Source organism: Nestor notabilis, unplaced genomic scaffold (genome assembly GCF_000696875.1).
Source record: "Nestor notabilis isolate BGI_N333 unplaced genomic scaffold, ASM69687v1 scaffold2236, whole genome shotgun sequence".
Classification (NCBI taxonomy): domain Eukaryota; kingdom Metazoa; phylum Chordata; class Aves; order Psittaciformes; family Psittacidae; genus Nestor; species Nestor notabilis.
The window spans coordinates 26,988-44,342 of NW_009931287.1; the positions used below are offsets into that span (position 1 = coordinate 26,988).

At 39.1% G+C, this 17,355-nt stretch overlaps 1 protein-coding gene across 1 annotated transcript in view; it reads left to right on the forward strand.

Annotated features, from left to right (window-relative positions):
- KIAA0232 (KIAA0232 ortholog) overlaps window positions 1-17,355 on the forward strand; it is a 48,830-nt gene that overhangs the window by 8,422 nt on the left and 23,053 nt on the right. The window contains 1 exon segment of the mRNA XM_010015809.1: window positions 7,507-7,644. Within this exon segment, the coding sequence (XP_010014111.1) occupies window positions 7,507-7,644 (138 nt within the window).

Below are 17,355 nucleotides of genomic sequence, written 5' to 3' on the forward strand. Positions count from 1 at the left end.
ATATAAAATATATTATTTTTAGTTGGTATTTGACTTGTTAGTTAAAACTGCTCTGTTCTGTATTTCTTGGTGACTGATAGATATGGGGTAGATTTGGAATATCATGGACTATGCATTTGTATTCTTCATTCCATTTTGAGGATAGGAATTGCGGTGGCAGGGATTGGAGCTCAGCTGTAGGCTGTACAAGTCTTGGGGTAGTCAGCTTCAGCTGGTATCTTAGTGCAGAAGCAAAGCATTTGTTCTCAAGGACTATGGTTATCTGGGAATTTTTCTTTCAGGCTGTTTTCTGCCTTGGTACTGGTGAGAGTGATAATATTGAAATGCTGATGGCTTTGCAGACATGTCTGTTCTAATACGTGACATGATGTCCATTTCAGGACATCAAACTTACATAGGTTCTGTGGTGCCCATCTCATTGTACTATCCTATTGAAGCAGGCACATCTGTGTAATACAGTTAAAGTGTTATTATTAGCTTCTTCTCTGAGTAATCAAAGCTGTCTCCTGAAACAGGACTATATTACCTTTTTGTGACTTTTAAAATTGCATCTAATGCTTAGTTATGGTGTAACTCTCACAGTCACACAAAAAGAAGAACAATCAGTATTTTATTGCTAAGTTATGACTACTGATGTATTCTCACAAAGGCTTACATAATGCAAAGCAGAGATAGAAGCTCAAGTGCCAGGCTGGTTAGGCCTCCTAGCAGCCATTTCTGTGCTGATATGCTTGTACTGTTCCGGGTTCTGGGCTTAGCTGAGCTACATCCTTAGTGTTCTTTGTTCAGTAGACCATTGCATGGCCATACACTCATCACATATCTCTGCCTATATTCTCTGAAATGGTTACAGTGGCCTGGGGTGCTTGTAACACAACTTCATTACTAAGTCCAAGAGAGCAACCATAAATACTATGAAATAACTCCACTCGTAACATGTCCCTTTCAGACATCTGGACTCTGCAGCGGCAGTTTCAGTTGAGTTCTTGGCTTTCTTTTCTGTGATGTAGCTAAGATGTGCAAGTGAAATGATGCCTTTATAGCTGTAGCTATAGCCTTGCTAAATTTTCTTCTTTCTGCTTTTACTTTAATGGGAAAACTCTACAGGCAGCCTGCGCAACGCACGTAGGATTTCAGCAGATGCAGCATTTGCATGTTCTCTCACTCTTGAGAGTGGGTGTGATCAAATTTCTCCTGCTTGGTTTTGGCTTAGAGTAATTTCTAATTACTGAACAACACAGACTGCCCTTTCAAGTTGGTAGGATTCTAATCAAGAGCCTATAGTTGTCAGTAAGTCATATTACAGGATTTTATACTCAAATTGATTGGTTTTAATAGGTAGAGTTCTTCCCTGCTTGCCCACAGTGGACAAGTGACCCTGCTTGAGCAGGGAGGTTGGTTTAGCAGACCTCCCTTCCAGCTCCAGCCCTTCTGTGATTCTGTGAATGCCCCACAGAATCAGCATTGCAGTGAGTGATGTCTGCTATATTATCAGCTGTTCTCTTGGAGTCCCACTGCATAGGATTGTAATGTTGCAGTTACAGCAACCAGGAAAGAGGGGGACTGGAGTGGCTCGACGGTTCTCTGGCTTTTCACAGGAAGTCTAATTGTTTTCCTGGTAATACCTGGATTTGGAGTAATTATCTAACATTAAAGAATATTTTTCAGTCCTCTCCATTCTGTGGTATCATGAGTTTCGATATGGAGAACACTTGTGCTGCTCTCTGTACATACTTGCTGTTCATGTGCTGAACCTCTTGTTGCATTTCTTTTGGAGAAGCTGAGCTTGTGCCACTGTTCTCACCTTTTCTTCTGAATTGTCTTGTACATGTGCTACCTCTTTATCTTTGTCTCAGTCTGAGGCAGCCTGTGAGGAGTGTCTGAGCCCATCCTGGCCCAATAGGCTTTTCTCATTAATTTTAAGGAGTTGCCATGTCTCTTAAAATTTTCACAAAGCCACTGTGAACAGGTGTATATCCCTGTGGTTCTAAGCAATCTGTTGGAGTTTTTCCTGAATCTCAGTTTAGGGGAAGTGTTTTTTCAGGTAAGATCACTGAATGTATTTATAGTGCTTCTTGAATAATCTTAAAGGTGAAAGACATATGACCTGTTGCAGTTTTCCCCAAATTCTCCATTATGAGATCCACCTAGAGGTAGTGAGGACCCTTTCCATTCTAGATATGATTTACAGCCATTTTCTTCCATTCCCTGCCTATCCAAACATCTCAGGAGTTGATTTTTTGAGTTCTTTGAATAAGTTTCTGGGAAAGTTTCAGTGCACAATGGTTTGTAACGTCTCTGTGAACACTGAATTTAATGAAACATCAACCCTGTAAAAACTCTTGCAGCCAGAAGAGACCAGGAGTCCTGGACTACCTGTGGGGTTTTATTGCGTCAGATGGTGCAGTCTTTGTTTTCATGTATTCAATACAAACCTTGGTAGCTGTCACTGAATTAAGATACACTGATGATAGACTTTAGTAGCAAAATTTTGTGGGCAGTATGCTGATACTCTGAATTATTTTGAGTGTGTTTGTGGAGAGAGAAAATGTGAATACCTTTGGGGGACGCTGCTGGCTTGAATTGAGACTATTCTGTCTCACAGGCAGAGGAAAGATCTGCAAATTCTGTAGTTCTGTCGAAACATTTTGAGGTTTGTGATGTCTTGTCCAATCCATGACCTTGGCATAGCAATTGTTTTGGCTGATCTGTCTTTCCCTGGTTCTAAGCTTCTTTCTAAGGAATGGCAGCATTTGCATTCATTGTTCACTCTGTCCATATGAGCATTTGTTCTATTTTTCCCTTTTGGCCTGTCCAGTAACTTGATGATCTATTTTAATTTCATTTGAGCATCTTTAAAAAAGCTTTTTAAGAAAGGCTCCTCCTACAACTTGCTGGAGGATTCTGCAGACTGATGCTCAGCATTGGAACAAGCAAGACAAAACTTCATCTTTACGCACTGCCCTGGACAGGAACTAGCCAGCCATCACATAGACAATCCAAGCTATCCATGGCCAAAATCCCAATCAACTGTTCTCCTGAGTTTTTGGCAAATGTTTGCCCCTTCTAAAAAAACCCACAGGCCGAGATACTTCTTAATCTGTTTATATCTAATTATAAGAAGGAAAAATTGTTCACATGTTTCTCTTGCAGGACTCTGCTTGCATACTTCAATAACTTGGGGAATTCTTTTCTACATTAGAATATCTTGTCTGGATGTTTGGGTTACTTATTTTGATGGTATTTTTTGAGTTGGATCCTTGAAAGGAGGGACTCTGCGTGTTTGAGTGTGATTATTTTGTATTTGAGACATTATGACATTGAATGCTTTGTATTTTTTGCATGAACTTGTTACGAGAATTTGCTTGTTGAAGCAGCACATTTTGGCTGCCCAGCAATAACTTCTACAAGAGCAAGATATGCCAGGGGGGCATTTGTATTGAATAGCAGCTGGTTTGTGCTGAAATTAAAATGCTTGAAAAAGAGGAGTTCTGATTCAAAATCTCTTTCAAATAAGTATTTTTTCCTCTCCTCTAAGTTAATGGAAGTTCTTGCCCTAAAAATCTCTTGTATATCATTCAAAATAGAAATGTTGACCACAGATAATCATTCTATTCAATACATTATCTGAAAACTTGATATATATTATAAATCATCTTAGTGTGTATCTCATTGAATCTGTAGTGCATTTATGCAGGGAGAATCTTAGGGAATTGGTTTACCCAAAATTGCTCTAAGAAAAAGAAATCTGATTTTTCCAAACATGTTTTTCTGCTGGTTTGATTTCCCCACTTGTGAAATCCATTTGGGGAGTTTGTTGATCAGGTTATTAAACCTGCTCATTTTCCTGTCTATTCTGTTGATAAGGCAAAATTTAAGCCTGTTTATTTACCTGAATAGCCATCCAGGGACCTTGAGTCATGTAGGGTTCTGCACCAGTGCCCTTGACTCCAGCTTTTATGAAGTATGGGTAGTTTCTGCAAGATTCTTGAAGTGTGTTTTAACACTGATTTTTTCCATTTATATAGGCTATGAGTTTCAAACCAATTTTCTTTCAGTATTATCACAAAGTGTGACGTTTGTTCTCTTACTGATAGTAGATATTTCTGATATCTTTACTAGAAATGAAGGTAAGAATTGTTACTACCAAACTCACTTTTTTTCCCTCCAATTTCTTGGTAGCATGTGGGGAGGCAGTGAAATTGCTGCTTTTGTGTAGTTGAGCAGGATAAACAGTTTAGAAACCTCTTTGCAAAACTTGTGCCTGTATGTTAAATCAGGATTGAATTAAGTACTGAATTTCTTGAAGCAGCATTTGCAAAAAGAATACAGATACTTCACCAACATTTCTTCAGCCACATTTATGGTTCTTAAGTTACTCCTGTCATGAAACTTTGTGCTTTCACTGTCTTTACAATTAAAAATCTCAAGCATGAAATTACCTAGTTATGTTGCGGTAGGTACAGTAGGACTCTGAAGAACAGATGTTTAAATAGCAGTTTAGATACTCAAATTTGGATTTTTCCAATATCTAGATGGCCTCTGCTTCCTGGTGATGTTTATTTAATATTGGGTGGTTGTCTCTTAAAAGTGTAAGCAATGGTAGTCTGTTTGAAACATCAGAATCTAGTAAGCCGGATTTTAGGTTTTCTTCTGTGTGTATGCACACTTTTTAAATCTATAAGTTTGGGGTGGCATTACTTCTATGAAATGTTTGGTGACCACTGAATGGAATTGTGAAAATTCGAAGTCTTGGACTAAAAGGAGCATTATCATATGATCTCTACTTTTGTGGGGAAATGAGGTAAACAGAGTCATCTAGTAGCTGAAGAGGACAGAAGTCCTTAGTGATTCTTCCCATGTGAAGTAACTAGTTTACTTCCCTTTGTGCATGCAGAATGTTTCATTGAACTGCTTTCTTTCCTGTCTGGCATGGACTTAGTATTTTCCAGTCTAAGGAGTAAACCTCCTAATGGGCTCCTAACTACTGGAGATGAGAGGGGTTGGGGAAAACCCACACCCAAAAAGGTGAGGAAAAATATAAGAGATTAATTTCAACCATTTGAAATAACTGGATTTGTAATTTTTTTAATCAATTTTGTAATAATAAAAGCAGAATTCCAGTTGGTTTGTGTCACACGTCATTCTATAAACTCATTCACTGGGGTATACGACATCTTCTTGTTTCTGCTTTATTTAAAGCTGCTTTTTCTAAGTAGCTGCTTTACCGTAATGCCTGGTTTTTGTTCTGATACATTATACCAAGAATTAGGTGCAAGGACTTCTTTCTTCACTGTTCTGTAGTGGTTTATGGATGTGGTGTTTTATTTGTGTGCAGAAGGTGCAAGGTCCTCCATAAATTTAGGCTGTATCAGATGCATGCTGATAAATACTGTAGTTTACATGAGGATGTAATTTTGGACTTCAAAATTGTCTGTGGAATAGCTGTAATCCATGGTGTTTGCTAGCCTTGTGAAATCCAAGCGTTAAAAATTATCAAGTTTGTTCCGAGTAAAATAAATCCCCAAACTCAAGTTTTCAGCAGGTTATTTCCTATAAAATGGTGGTGAGAAGCACTGGCAGCCAGGTGTGACTGGAAACCAGCATGGTCAGAAACAAGTTTTGTGTGTGCAGTATAAAGAAGTAGAAAGGAGGAGAGGATTCTGCTGGAGCTCTGTCCTCAATTGCTGCGTCCTCCAAGATGACCCATTTTGTTCCCAGAGTGGTTACTGTGGAAGGAGGGATGAGACCGTGATACACACAGCTCTCACCTGAGGGACAATTCCGTTCAGGCTTCCTTCCCCCATTTAAAACATTCAGTACTTGTTGCAAGGATTAAATTTTTGAAGACTGAAATGTGTTGAATTTTGTAGGCAGGTGTCAGATACCTTTCAAATAATGCGTGTGGAGAACTGAACTGCATGAAATGCTTTACTAATTTCTCCGAGCATGAAGGTTCTTGCTGTTCTTGTGACAAACTGCTAGTATATATGGCTAGTGAAGCTGCTCTTGAAGAGGTTAGATTTAATGTAGCAGTACAAAGCAAAGCTTTGTTGGCACAGGTAATAGCATTTTGGTCATGTTTTCCTAGTGTACATGTTACCTTCCACCTAAAAGCAGAATAATTGAAGTTATCCCAGCGCACATTTGCTGTGTGCCTGGATTTTGTTTTGAGTAACATTGCAAATGGGTATGTGTTTTTTCATTCATAACTGGGCCCATGTGCAGGAGCAGGACAGGCTTTGGCAGCTGGGGGGGGAGGTGGGTCTCATCAGTTTGTATGCTTTCCTCTGAATATTGTGAAGAGTTAGAGTGCTCTTCACTCTATGTGTCTATATTGACCTATATATATATCTATCTTACACACAATTATAGCCACGTTGTGTATAAAGAAATGTATAAGCTCCAATTTTGGAAAGACTTAGACATTTATTCTTTAAAACTGGAGCGTAGATGTGCACAGTCTGTTGAACCTGTTTTCTGAAATTTATTTTCCTATTTTTTTTCCTACTATTTCTTTGTGTTAGTCCTCCTTAGAACAGCAGCCTGTTCAAATGTCTTTGTTAAATGAATCACTGACATCTTGCGTAAGTATAAGGAAAACCAGAGGGACTGGTAGCTTTTTGTTCTTTAAGAACTAAACACATTTCTCTAGTTTTGGTGATGAAGTAAGGCTTTAAGAAATAAACTCAACAAATTGATCTACTCTCTCCTGAAGGACTCTGTTATGTGCAGTCATGACAGCAGCCATTTCAATAGCTGCTTCTGGAGGTGGTTGTTCTCCCTCCACCCCCTTTTTTGCCCCCCCATCTTACTCTTTGTTTGCACAGAGATATCTAGTTTCACTGACAGTTTGGTTTTACTTCATTTTGAAGCCATGGGCTATTGGGAGTTGTTTGAAATGAGGTTAGGCCTTAGCCTGGATTTCATTAGAAGCAGTAACAGGTGTGTTGAAAAGGTTAGAAGAGGTCTGTTGAAAAGCATCAAGTGCTTGTGGATCTTTCTGAAGCTGATTTAGACCAGCGTACATCAGAAGATGTTGAAGATACTCATTGTGAGACTGAGTTGAAGGCTTTGAGCCTTAACATTGCGTTTTCTTCTGTTGACTTGTTTAGCTTTCTCTTAAAGTTTGTTCCTTACTCTGAACTACTTGCTTTCCATCCTTGTTATTTCAGAGATCAGTGACACTCTCTTAACATATTTTGTATAAATTACAATAAATTCAACCACAAGTTAGCCATGAAATGATCTTTATGGATATGCTTTGCAATTGGAAATTCCTGCAGTGAAGTGTGAGTAGCCTCCCTGTCCTGTGAAAAATATAAGTGCTTTTCTGAATAGTAAGTGCAAGTGTACTGCCATCGAGCTAACTTGGAAACAAGTAATTTTTAGTAGATAGGACGAGGTTGTTTTTATTTTGAGCAGTATGTTATCTGTAGTACTGTTCTGCTGTAGTACTGATGTTTGTATATTTTAAATAATAGAACTTCTTTATTTTGATTTTAGGAGAATGACATCTTCCTGGGCTGGGAAAAGGGAGCTTACAAGAAATGGGGAAAGAGAAAGAAAAAGTGCTATGATCTAACACTAGAGGAAATGAAAAAACAGGCTGCTGTCCAGTGTCTTCGCTCTGCTTCTGATGAAGTAAGTTTGGACTATTGAGTATGTAAGACTTTATGCCCTTCTTTGTGTTAGATATATTTAGCTTGTGATGCTTCTATTTTAATTTGTGGCTTTGTAAAGTGACATTTCACCGAGAGTTCTCTGAGAGTTCTTTATGTTTCTTTAGGAAGTTGTGAAATCCAAGTATGGCAGCAGGATTTCACAAAACGTTCTGTGCTATGTAGTGTCTTGCTTTCCTTTCTGTAAGCTCTCACCTGGTGTCAGGGGCATTTGCAATGCACCAGTTTGTGTTGAAATTACCACGAAGCTTTGCATAAGGTTATTTCCTAAAATTCTGAACTGACTTTGTGTTGTGTGTGAGCAGCAAGGAGTGGCATATTTGGGCAGAAAGCCATCTGGCTTTGTACATCCTGTACCCAGAATTGCTAAATAAAATGCAATGTATACTAGCAAATGTTCGCTTTCCAGATGACCTGGAGTGGAAGTGGAGGTGAAGTCCACTGACTGGAGAAGGTGAGGAGAGGTGAAGGCATCAGGTTGAAGGGAGGTACCAGAGGCAGCAGATACTATGTAGCTCAATGGAGAAGTGGAGAAAGAGAAAGGCAGTTTAAGGAAATGTTTAAAAAGAAAAAATAATCTGTAGCACACGTCAAAGAAAACTGCAGGGAGATTTTTCAGACAGCAGAAATGAGAAAGTCTGGCTTTTAGTCTACAGAACTACAAATACTCTGATCTGTCACTACTCTACCTCGCCCATGCAGCCCACTTGCATTATTTCGCCATACCTAGTCCATGCTGCCCATACCAACTGCTCCATAGTTTCCTAGTCACAATTTGTGCTTGTGCAAGCATTTGTGTGGTTGTGTGGAGAACTGGATTGGGAAGGTGAATCAGTTTCCTGAGATTAACCTGACTGGGGTGGAGGAAATGTTAACCCGGAGCCGTTTCCTGGTCAGATTTGTAACACAGACACTGGTGCCAGCAGGAGTGAGGAAGGTATGTGGCCAAGAATAATGGAGGAAGTGGGGCTGATTTCTGTGGTTATTCCTATCACCACCACCTTCAGCAGTGTTGCCATCATATATGGCAATGGTGTACTGCTGTGAAGCTACTTGAGCACTTACTTGTTCAGTTACTAAAGTGCTGATCAGGAGATTCCTGAACTGTTTTCCCATTACTAACGTAGTGATGCAAAATATAAGTCTGTTGGTAGTTTGCTCTGCTCTCATAGTTGCAGAATATTGAGGTCAGGACTCTGACTACTGGAGACGTTAATTTAAATATGAATCAAATATGAAGAAATAATTGCAAGAAGTAATGTCTTTCTTGAGGATGTGACTATATTCATATACTCATTTTATGAGCAACAAAAAGTAGCAATCTCATATGTGGACCTGTAGGTGATTGATTTTTTAGCTTTAGAAATTATTCTCTTGATCCATCTTCACGCAACTGAAAATCAAGGAGCATCTCTTGGAGCTAAATTTATATCATATAGAGAAATCTAGTTGAAAAGAAAAAAAGAGGTGAATTTATTAACAATCTCTGATCTGCCTCCACTTGAAAGTTTGTATAATCTCAAATGAAAGAGGGGAAGAAACTCTTCAATTAAAGTTTTGAAAGAATAAAAAGAGCTGTAATCTAAAAGATTGAACAAGTAACTTCCTTCTTTGACTCCTGCCACCTTGTCAGATTTTTATTGCTCAACATTAACCTGTAATCTGCAACCTGTAGATTTATGTTATTTTGAGGATATTTTGACTGCTCTTGCATGCTCAGACAGTTACACTTTCACATTTGTTGTCTTCAATGAAATTGCAGGTCATAATTTTTTTAAATGTGTTTTCAAATGTAAGGTGGAACCTTTAAACCTTTTAAAACTCCTCCGTTGTTACTTAAAGCTTTACTATACGTAGTTTGACACCTGTATTGCGTGAAAGAGAAATACAGATTTAGGGGATTTTTTTAACCCTGGAGTTGGGGGAAGGGTGATCCTGCTTTGATGCTACTGATATTTAAAGTAACTTCTAAGGCATCTTTTCTTTCTGCTTTTCAAACACGTTTCCTATATTGTCTGGTTTCTGTACTTATGTTTGTGTGCTAATCTGATGGGAATAATCAATAGTTTTTGGACCGTGAAATGATAAGTGAAAATACTATTTCTGCTGAGGCATTGAGGCTGCTCTGTCATTTCATGATTTCGTCTCTACAAAAAGCTAAATATACTCAGTTCACTGTGGCCAGAATTGATGATTAGTGGTGTGTGAGTAAGGGGTGTTTGTAAAAACTGTTGCAATACAAATCATAGAATCATAGAATGGTCAGGGTTGGAAAGGACCTTAAGATCATCTAGTTCCAACCCCCCTGCTATGAGCAGGGACACCACACACTAAACTATGTCGCTCAAGGCTCTGTCCAACCTGGCCTTGAACACCTCCAGGGTTGGATCATACACAACTTCCCTGGGCAACCTATTCCAGTGCCTCACCACCCTCACTGTGAAGAACTTCTTCCTTAGATCTAATCTAAACTTCCCCTGTTTAAGTTAAAGCCATTACCCCTTTTAGACTAGAGTCCCTAATGAAGAGTCCCTCCCCAGCATCCTTGTAGGCCCCCTTCAGATACTGGAAGGCTGCTATAAGGTCTCCACGCAGCCTTCTCTTCTCCAGGCTGAACAGCCCCAACTTTCTCAGCCTGTCTTCATACGGGAGGTGCTCCAGTCCTCTTATCATCCTTGTGGCCCTCCTCTGGACTTGCTCCAGCAGCTCCATGTCCTTTTTATGTTGAGGACACCAGAACTGGACACAATACTACAAGTGAGGTCTCACGAGAGCAGAGTAGAGGGGCAGGATCACCTCCTTTGACCTGCTGGTCATGCTTCTTTTGATGCAGCCCAGGATACAGTTGGTTTCTGGGCTGCACGCGCACACTGCCTGCTCATGTCGAGTTTCTTATCAATCACCACTCCCAAGTCCTTCTCCGCAGGGCTGCTCTGAATCTCTTCTCTGCCCAAAAAATACTTTTTTTCCCAATGCCATTTGAATTTTTTTCTGAATCATCTGAAAACCTTTACCTGTAGACAGTTGGGTTTTTTTTGTCAAATGGGTAGATGTGTTCAGTAGGGTCTTCATACACATCACCTAACATGTGTTCTCACAGGTTTTTTTGCTTCTTGCAAGAGGGCTGGCAATAGTCCACAAGGGCAATTTTGGAGCTTGCTTATAGTTTTGTTGTCCTTCTGTGATCCCTTTTTCAAAGTAGTGGTAATGGAAATACCAATACCCTCACACAAATACAGAACACTTGCTTTTCCAGCCGAACCTCTTCTTTCATCTTTAGCACTGGAGCAAAGCAAGGTTGAGGTAGCTCCATTACTGGGAGCAATCAAAAGAGGTCTTAGTGTATTTAAACTTAAGTATATTTAAATAGAATTGTATTTAAGTGAAATGGTTGGAATGTTTACCCTGTGTCTGTCTGTAGAGAGTGTATATATACACATGTGTGTACACATAAACCAACAAACAAAAGACCCCAGGGAGATGATTAAATTAAGACTTTAGGATTCTGCAACCTGATCTATTTTAGGGGGGAAAAAGAGGATGAAAAGGTATTGAGGGTTAATAATAACCTTTCTAACTCTTACAGGAAATGACAGAGATCCAGGTACCATAATTTTGGTGTTTGTATTTAGTTCTCTAAGCCAGTAATGTCTTGAGAAATTGCAGACGGTCTGCCTCCGCCCCCTACCAGTAACCAAAGGTGCTAAATTGGGTGATCACTTCAAAAAGATGCTTAGTGGGGAGAGGAAGTAATAAAATAGATTAGAAGGAAATTGACTTGATAACAGTAAACACTGCTTTGTCAGTCATTTAATGGTTGAAATAAGTATTTTGAAACATTGTCTCCCGTGGATTTTCATTTACATCATATTCATTCTTGGTGAGTACTTCATTTGGTAGCTTAGTTTTTGTTGGAATTTAGTTTTTTGTCTCTTATTAAGAAGCGTAGTGCTGCAAAACACTAGTCTGAGACAGAAGTCCAAGATTCTGGTTATAATTCTATGATGCAGAAAACAAATATTCAGCTTCAAAAGGCCACAGTTTGATGTTTATTTCCAAAACATTTCCTAAGTTAGAGTATGATGCCCCATCCCTGGCAGTGTTCAAGGCCAGGTTGGACAGGGCTTTGAGGAACCTGGTCTAGTGGAAGCTGTCAGAGAAGCTGCAGTCTTTTGAGCACTGTGCATCATTGTGTCTTGCAGTGGCAAAGCGTGTTATGAACTAAGTGCTTTTGTGAGAGGAGACCTGATTTTGACAGATACTATCCGGTAGATGTAAGAATGCAAATCGTTAATATATGTATGTTCATTCCAAGGACAGTATTTTTTTGTGTGATAAGCATTCTGGAGTCTCAAATTGTCTAACTTCATATGAATCCTTGACTGCAGATGCTCTTGCTGCAGTCAGAAGCAGAGAAAATGTAAGTACATTGCAACTTGCCAGAAAATGAAGACAGAATGATGGTGAAAACTTTTTAAGACAAGTACTTTAATGCAGCAATCAATTGCTATTCTTACTGCAGTTCTAAGGTTTATTTTTTTCCCAAACTCTTGAATGGAGTATAAATAGCAGCTCAAAGATGTGCTGAAGAATTGTTCAGATTTTAAAAAGCTTGTTAATATCAACCTTGAGTAGAGATTTTCTCTTAATTCTTATCCTGCTGCATTGTAGAAGACCTGTTACAATGTTGGTTTACAGTTAAGTGGAAAAGTAAGGATATCCATTCTTACGAAAATGCTGGATTAAAAAACCACTACATGTTTAGGACTGGGCAGTATTTATATAAAAGTCCTTTGAGGAAAAGAAGACATTTTATCGTGAAATTCCTGCCTTAAATTTTAAGTAAAACCAGCTGTTTCTGTCAGCATTAAGTGACTTTTTTTGCTGTTGTTGTTTTGTTTTGTTGTTGTTGTTTTAATTCCTGCCTGGTACACGTAAGACTGGTAAGGTCAATTTGTTCATGTATAGTTTCTGAGATGCCTTTTTTCTTAAAGCCTTCTAATTCTGAAAGTCTGTAAGTTATTTTGGATTTGAATGGTGAAACTCATCCATAACAAGACAGAAAGCAGTATCTTTGGGACTCGGAGGTTTAGTTGAAAAGTAAGAGTTTAGAAGTACAGCTGTGTTTGTATTTTTGCAAGGTGGAGTTAGAGTAAGAGGTTACTTGTTGAGACTGGTACGTGTAAGACTTCTCACTAGGTATATTTCCTAGTAATGATACTGAAATTACTCCTGTTGCCTGTACATGGGTCATAAATCCAAGCTTAATTACCTTTTAACTGACTGGTTTTCTGCTGAAAATTGCATTGCTCAATAGCAAAGCAGGTTTTCAGCTGTGTTAGTGCAGTTCCTGTGTAATACAGTTCACTCACTGAACACTTGTAGCATTACATGTGAAGTTCCACCCCAAGATGGTGCCAGAGTTTCAGTTAAAGCTGTTGGAGTATCTTTATTCTGCTGAACTGTATGAGGACATTTTAAGAGTGCTGTTCCACAGCACCCACTGAGACATTGCTGGTGTCTAATGCTGCTGATCTCTTAAGGCTTGTCATAATGGAGCAGAGGCAGTGAGCTCCATTTCTGACCTAACCAGGTTCTCAAAATCTGTGAACTTCCACATGAAACAGTGTACAATATGTTAGAGTAAAAACTAGTCCTGGTTGATAGATACCATAATGAATTTTCATAGAATCATAGAGTAGTTTGGGTTGGAAAGGACCTTAAGATCATCTAGTTCCAACTCCCCCTGCCATGGGTAGGGATACCACACACTAGACCACGTCGCCCAAGGCTCTGTCCAACCTGACTTTGAACACTGCCAGGGATGGAGCATTTACCACTTCTTTGGGCAACCCATTCCAGTTCCTCACCACCCTCACTGTGAAGAACTTCTTCGTTATATCCAACCTGAATTTCCCCTGTTTAAGTTTAAACCCATTCTCCTTTGTCCTGTCACTACAGTCGCTGATGAAGAGAATTTTGAAGAGTGCTGCTTGAACACTTTGGACAAAAGCAAGCAGTGCCTTCCATCCTGCTGTTCTGAGAACGTGCTGCTTGGACTAGCACTGAAGCATAATTGGTGAAACTCCCTAACAGTCATTCCTTTGAAATGTAGTCAGGTGTCATGTGCTGTTATTGGGAGCATTGGCTGTGCTTGCTTTGAATTAGGAGGGAGGAATATGACCCTTTTGATAGCTGTGTTATCATATGGGAGCGCTTGGTGGAACAAGTGTGGCTCTAGTGAACAGCATGTGTAAAAATGTGAAGTTACAGTCCTACTCTCCAATGTACCTGCTCTCCACACAAATTTGAGATGTGTCTAAAATAAGGTTCTGTTGAAAATTTATTAGCATTTGTCATTGTTGTTACGCCAAGTGCAGAACTGTCAAATTTCCATGCAGTTGCTACAGTTCTGCACAGAAACCTTGTTTGAAGAAATAAGCTCCTAATCAGGCCAAATTAATCAATTGGTTATGATTCCATGTCTGAGCATGTTGTTATTGATGGGTTGTTCCAGCCAACTATTGTAGGCTCCAAAGATTATGCTGTCTGTGGAGTTCATTGCGCAGGGACCATGTCTCGTCTCTCCTTACATAGGATGCCAGGTTAACTAGATTATTTAAATACCATTTTAATCACTGCTTTATTTCTACTTCTCTAATCTAAGCCAGTATTAATTAGGTAATACACTCTGACAACTACACTGGGGTCCCAAGGAATCAGGTAGTAAACATTAAATGGTTTGTAAGTGATTTAACTTGCGTGTATTCATGTAACTAGAAGTGACATGAACAAGAGATGTCTAAAGAAAGTGCCCAATGTTCTTTTATTTTCTAAAAAAGGTGAAAAGTGTTACTCAAAAAGCCCTGTAAGGAGAGTAGCAAAGTGCTAGGGTGAGTACTGTTAATGTAGAGATAAAGGACAGCACAAGAACAAAGCAAGTTGTGTAAGCACCGTCTTAAATCAGAAAGATGAAATGCTGAAGTTGCTGTTGAAAAGTTTAAATTTATCATAGCAAAAAAATAGAAGTTAAAGGTCCAAACCAACCAGAATGCTTCTTGAAGCACATACCCTGACTAGCTCAGTCATAGCAATTCTGTGTGTCTGAGGATGATTGTTCAGATATTTTTCCAGGAAATACCAGAACACTTCACAAAAATGATGGGTTTTGTCTGTCTGCTGGTTTGTATCCCGTTGGCCTTCTGGAAGGGGATACACTAGTTGTTGCTAGAAAGCACAGCATTATTGAGGAAAGGACTTAAAAATTTTCCAGGAGCTAAGGAGAATTTCAGACAAGATGTGTGTTTTGAAGAACAAAATCAAGGCAGGACTGGTGTCACTCAGCTGCTTCTGTACAAAGGCACCACAGGGTTTTATTATTTCCAACCACTCATTGTTTTGTCTGTGATAATATAATCTGTATTATAGAATCATAGAATAGTTAGGGTTGGAAAGGACCTTAAGATCATCTAGTTCCAACCCCCCTGCCATGGGCAGGGACACGACACACTAAACTATGTCGCCCAAGGCTCTGTCCAACCTGGCCTTGAACAGCACCAGGGATGGAGCATTCACAGCTTCCTTGGGCAACCTATTCCAGTGCCTCACCACCCTCACTGTGAAGAGCTTCTTCCTTGGTTCAGGAGAACTTGTGTTGGCTCTGTATTATCAAATCCATTGCCTTCAAAGTTTTCCTTCTTTCTCCATTCATACACTGAGTAAGCTATATATGATACTGATTTTGGCAAACTGTATTAGCCCGTGCTTTATAACTTTAGATGCCAAGTAGAAAATTGAAGTGAATGTCTTGCTAAGGTAACTATCACAGAAAAAAGTAAGTGCAATAAATCAATTCCTCTTTTCTTATGACTTTGGCTTTTAAATAGATATTCATAGTGCCACGTGTCTGATTTGTCAGGTTACTGAAGGTGCTACCCTGAGTATAATAATAATTTTAGTGGAAGTTGACAAAAGGTTTAATTATTCTAATTTTTGTGTAAGTTTTCTTGATACAGAGGAAGTATATAATTAACTAGAGAAGTTCTTTATGGGAGCTCAGTCTACACAGAAGTTGCTTCTTAGCAATTATTTGGGCATTTGTTTTTCAATTTACATCAAGCCAGTAAAAGTGAATGAATGCTTACCTTGTACTTCTTGTATGTAAGTATCTCCCGTAGTATAGATCATTTTGTATTGGAGGCTGAAAGTAGGTGTTCGGTGTGACTGAAAGTTGTTTCACCTTGCATGTTCTCCCAGTGATGATGAGAGCAAAATGGGGTAAGGCAATTCTCTCACCTACAGCTTCTCCAGTAAGTCTGAGGCAGAAAGAATGCATATGCATGTATTGGAGGGAGAAGGTGTCACAGTCTTTCAGATACACAAGTATGGCCATGAAAATGGCTTTGAAGTCAACTTGTTTTCTTATAACTGATGAATAATAATCCAGAAGAATAGTTTCTAGAGAGCAATTATACTTCCTTGGGGGAAATGACTTTCACCTCAATGTAGCCTGCTATGGGAGGGAGCTACAAGAATTAAGTTTTAAATAACAGAAGTCGGGTTAGCTGCTCTGGTAACTCACATTTAGGTATAGCGTGTTCATTTTAAATCAGTTTGAACTGGTAGTTGACCTCTTTTATCTAGAATTAGTAAGTAACATGGACCTTTAGAGTGTGTGGTGTGAAGTGGTGAATTACAGCTCTGAAAGCTGACCCTGATCCTAGGTATGTGACTTACCCTTCCTAATACGGTTTTAATACAGAACACAGGAATAAGGGAGTTGCAAGGAAGTCACTTCTGTCTCCTTGTTGGAGAACTAATGCTCTCGTTTTAATTGAGGTTGCTTGGATTTTTGTGTTACCAGGTCAGTTTGTCTGCTTGGAAATCGATATTCTGAGGTTGCAGATCTGTTGAAGATTACTGAGATCAAGTATTCATAAGCCCCAAAAGAGAAGATAATAATCAGCATTTGTTTTTCTGACCGGTCCAATTCTTCGTTGCAAATCATTACGTATTCCAGTGAAAAGATAAAGATTTAACTGTGTTCTCACTACTGAAGGGTCAAAATACATACAAATACTCTTTTGAGACTACTTGTAATCACATAAATTATACTGTATCAAAATGTTAGAAAACTAAAACTTAGACTTTTATCTAGCTCTCATCATCCTACAAAATATAGAAATAGATGTGTGGTTGCAGTGAATCACATTTTATGCCTTATTCAGTTCACGTGGCTTAACAGCTGATTCATACAGAACAGCTACCTAATCCTGCTCTTGGTGACAGGCTGCATGCCAAGAAAACAGTCCTGGTACACTGCAGCCGGGGTACCATCTCTGTCTGGAGAGTCCTATGACCTGTTAAAAGAATGAATTGGAAGTATAAATATATTGATTTACTTATTGATTTACTACTAAATTAGTAGATTGTTTGTACTTGTATTCTGTGAATGGAGTGTCTGTGTGCTGCTCCTGCTGATCCTGCTGTAGCAGGGCTTTGGACTAGATGATCTCCAGAGGTCCTTTCCAACTTCAAGTCTGTACATCTGGGAAAGTGAAACAAGGATTTGGTTTAAAAGTATAAGCTAGAAAGCTCTGAGAAGCCTGAAAGCACATGAGTGGTTATTTTAATTGTTAAAATTAAGTGTAATGCTTTTGTCTTTTCAAAAAGC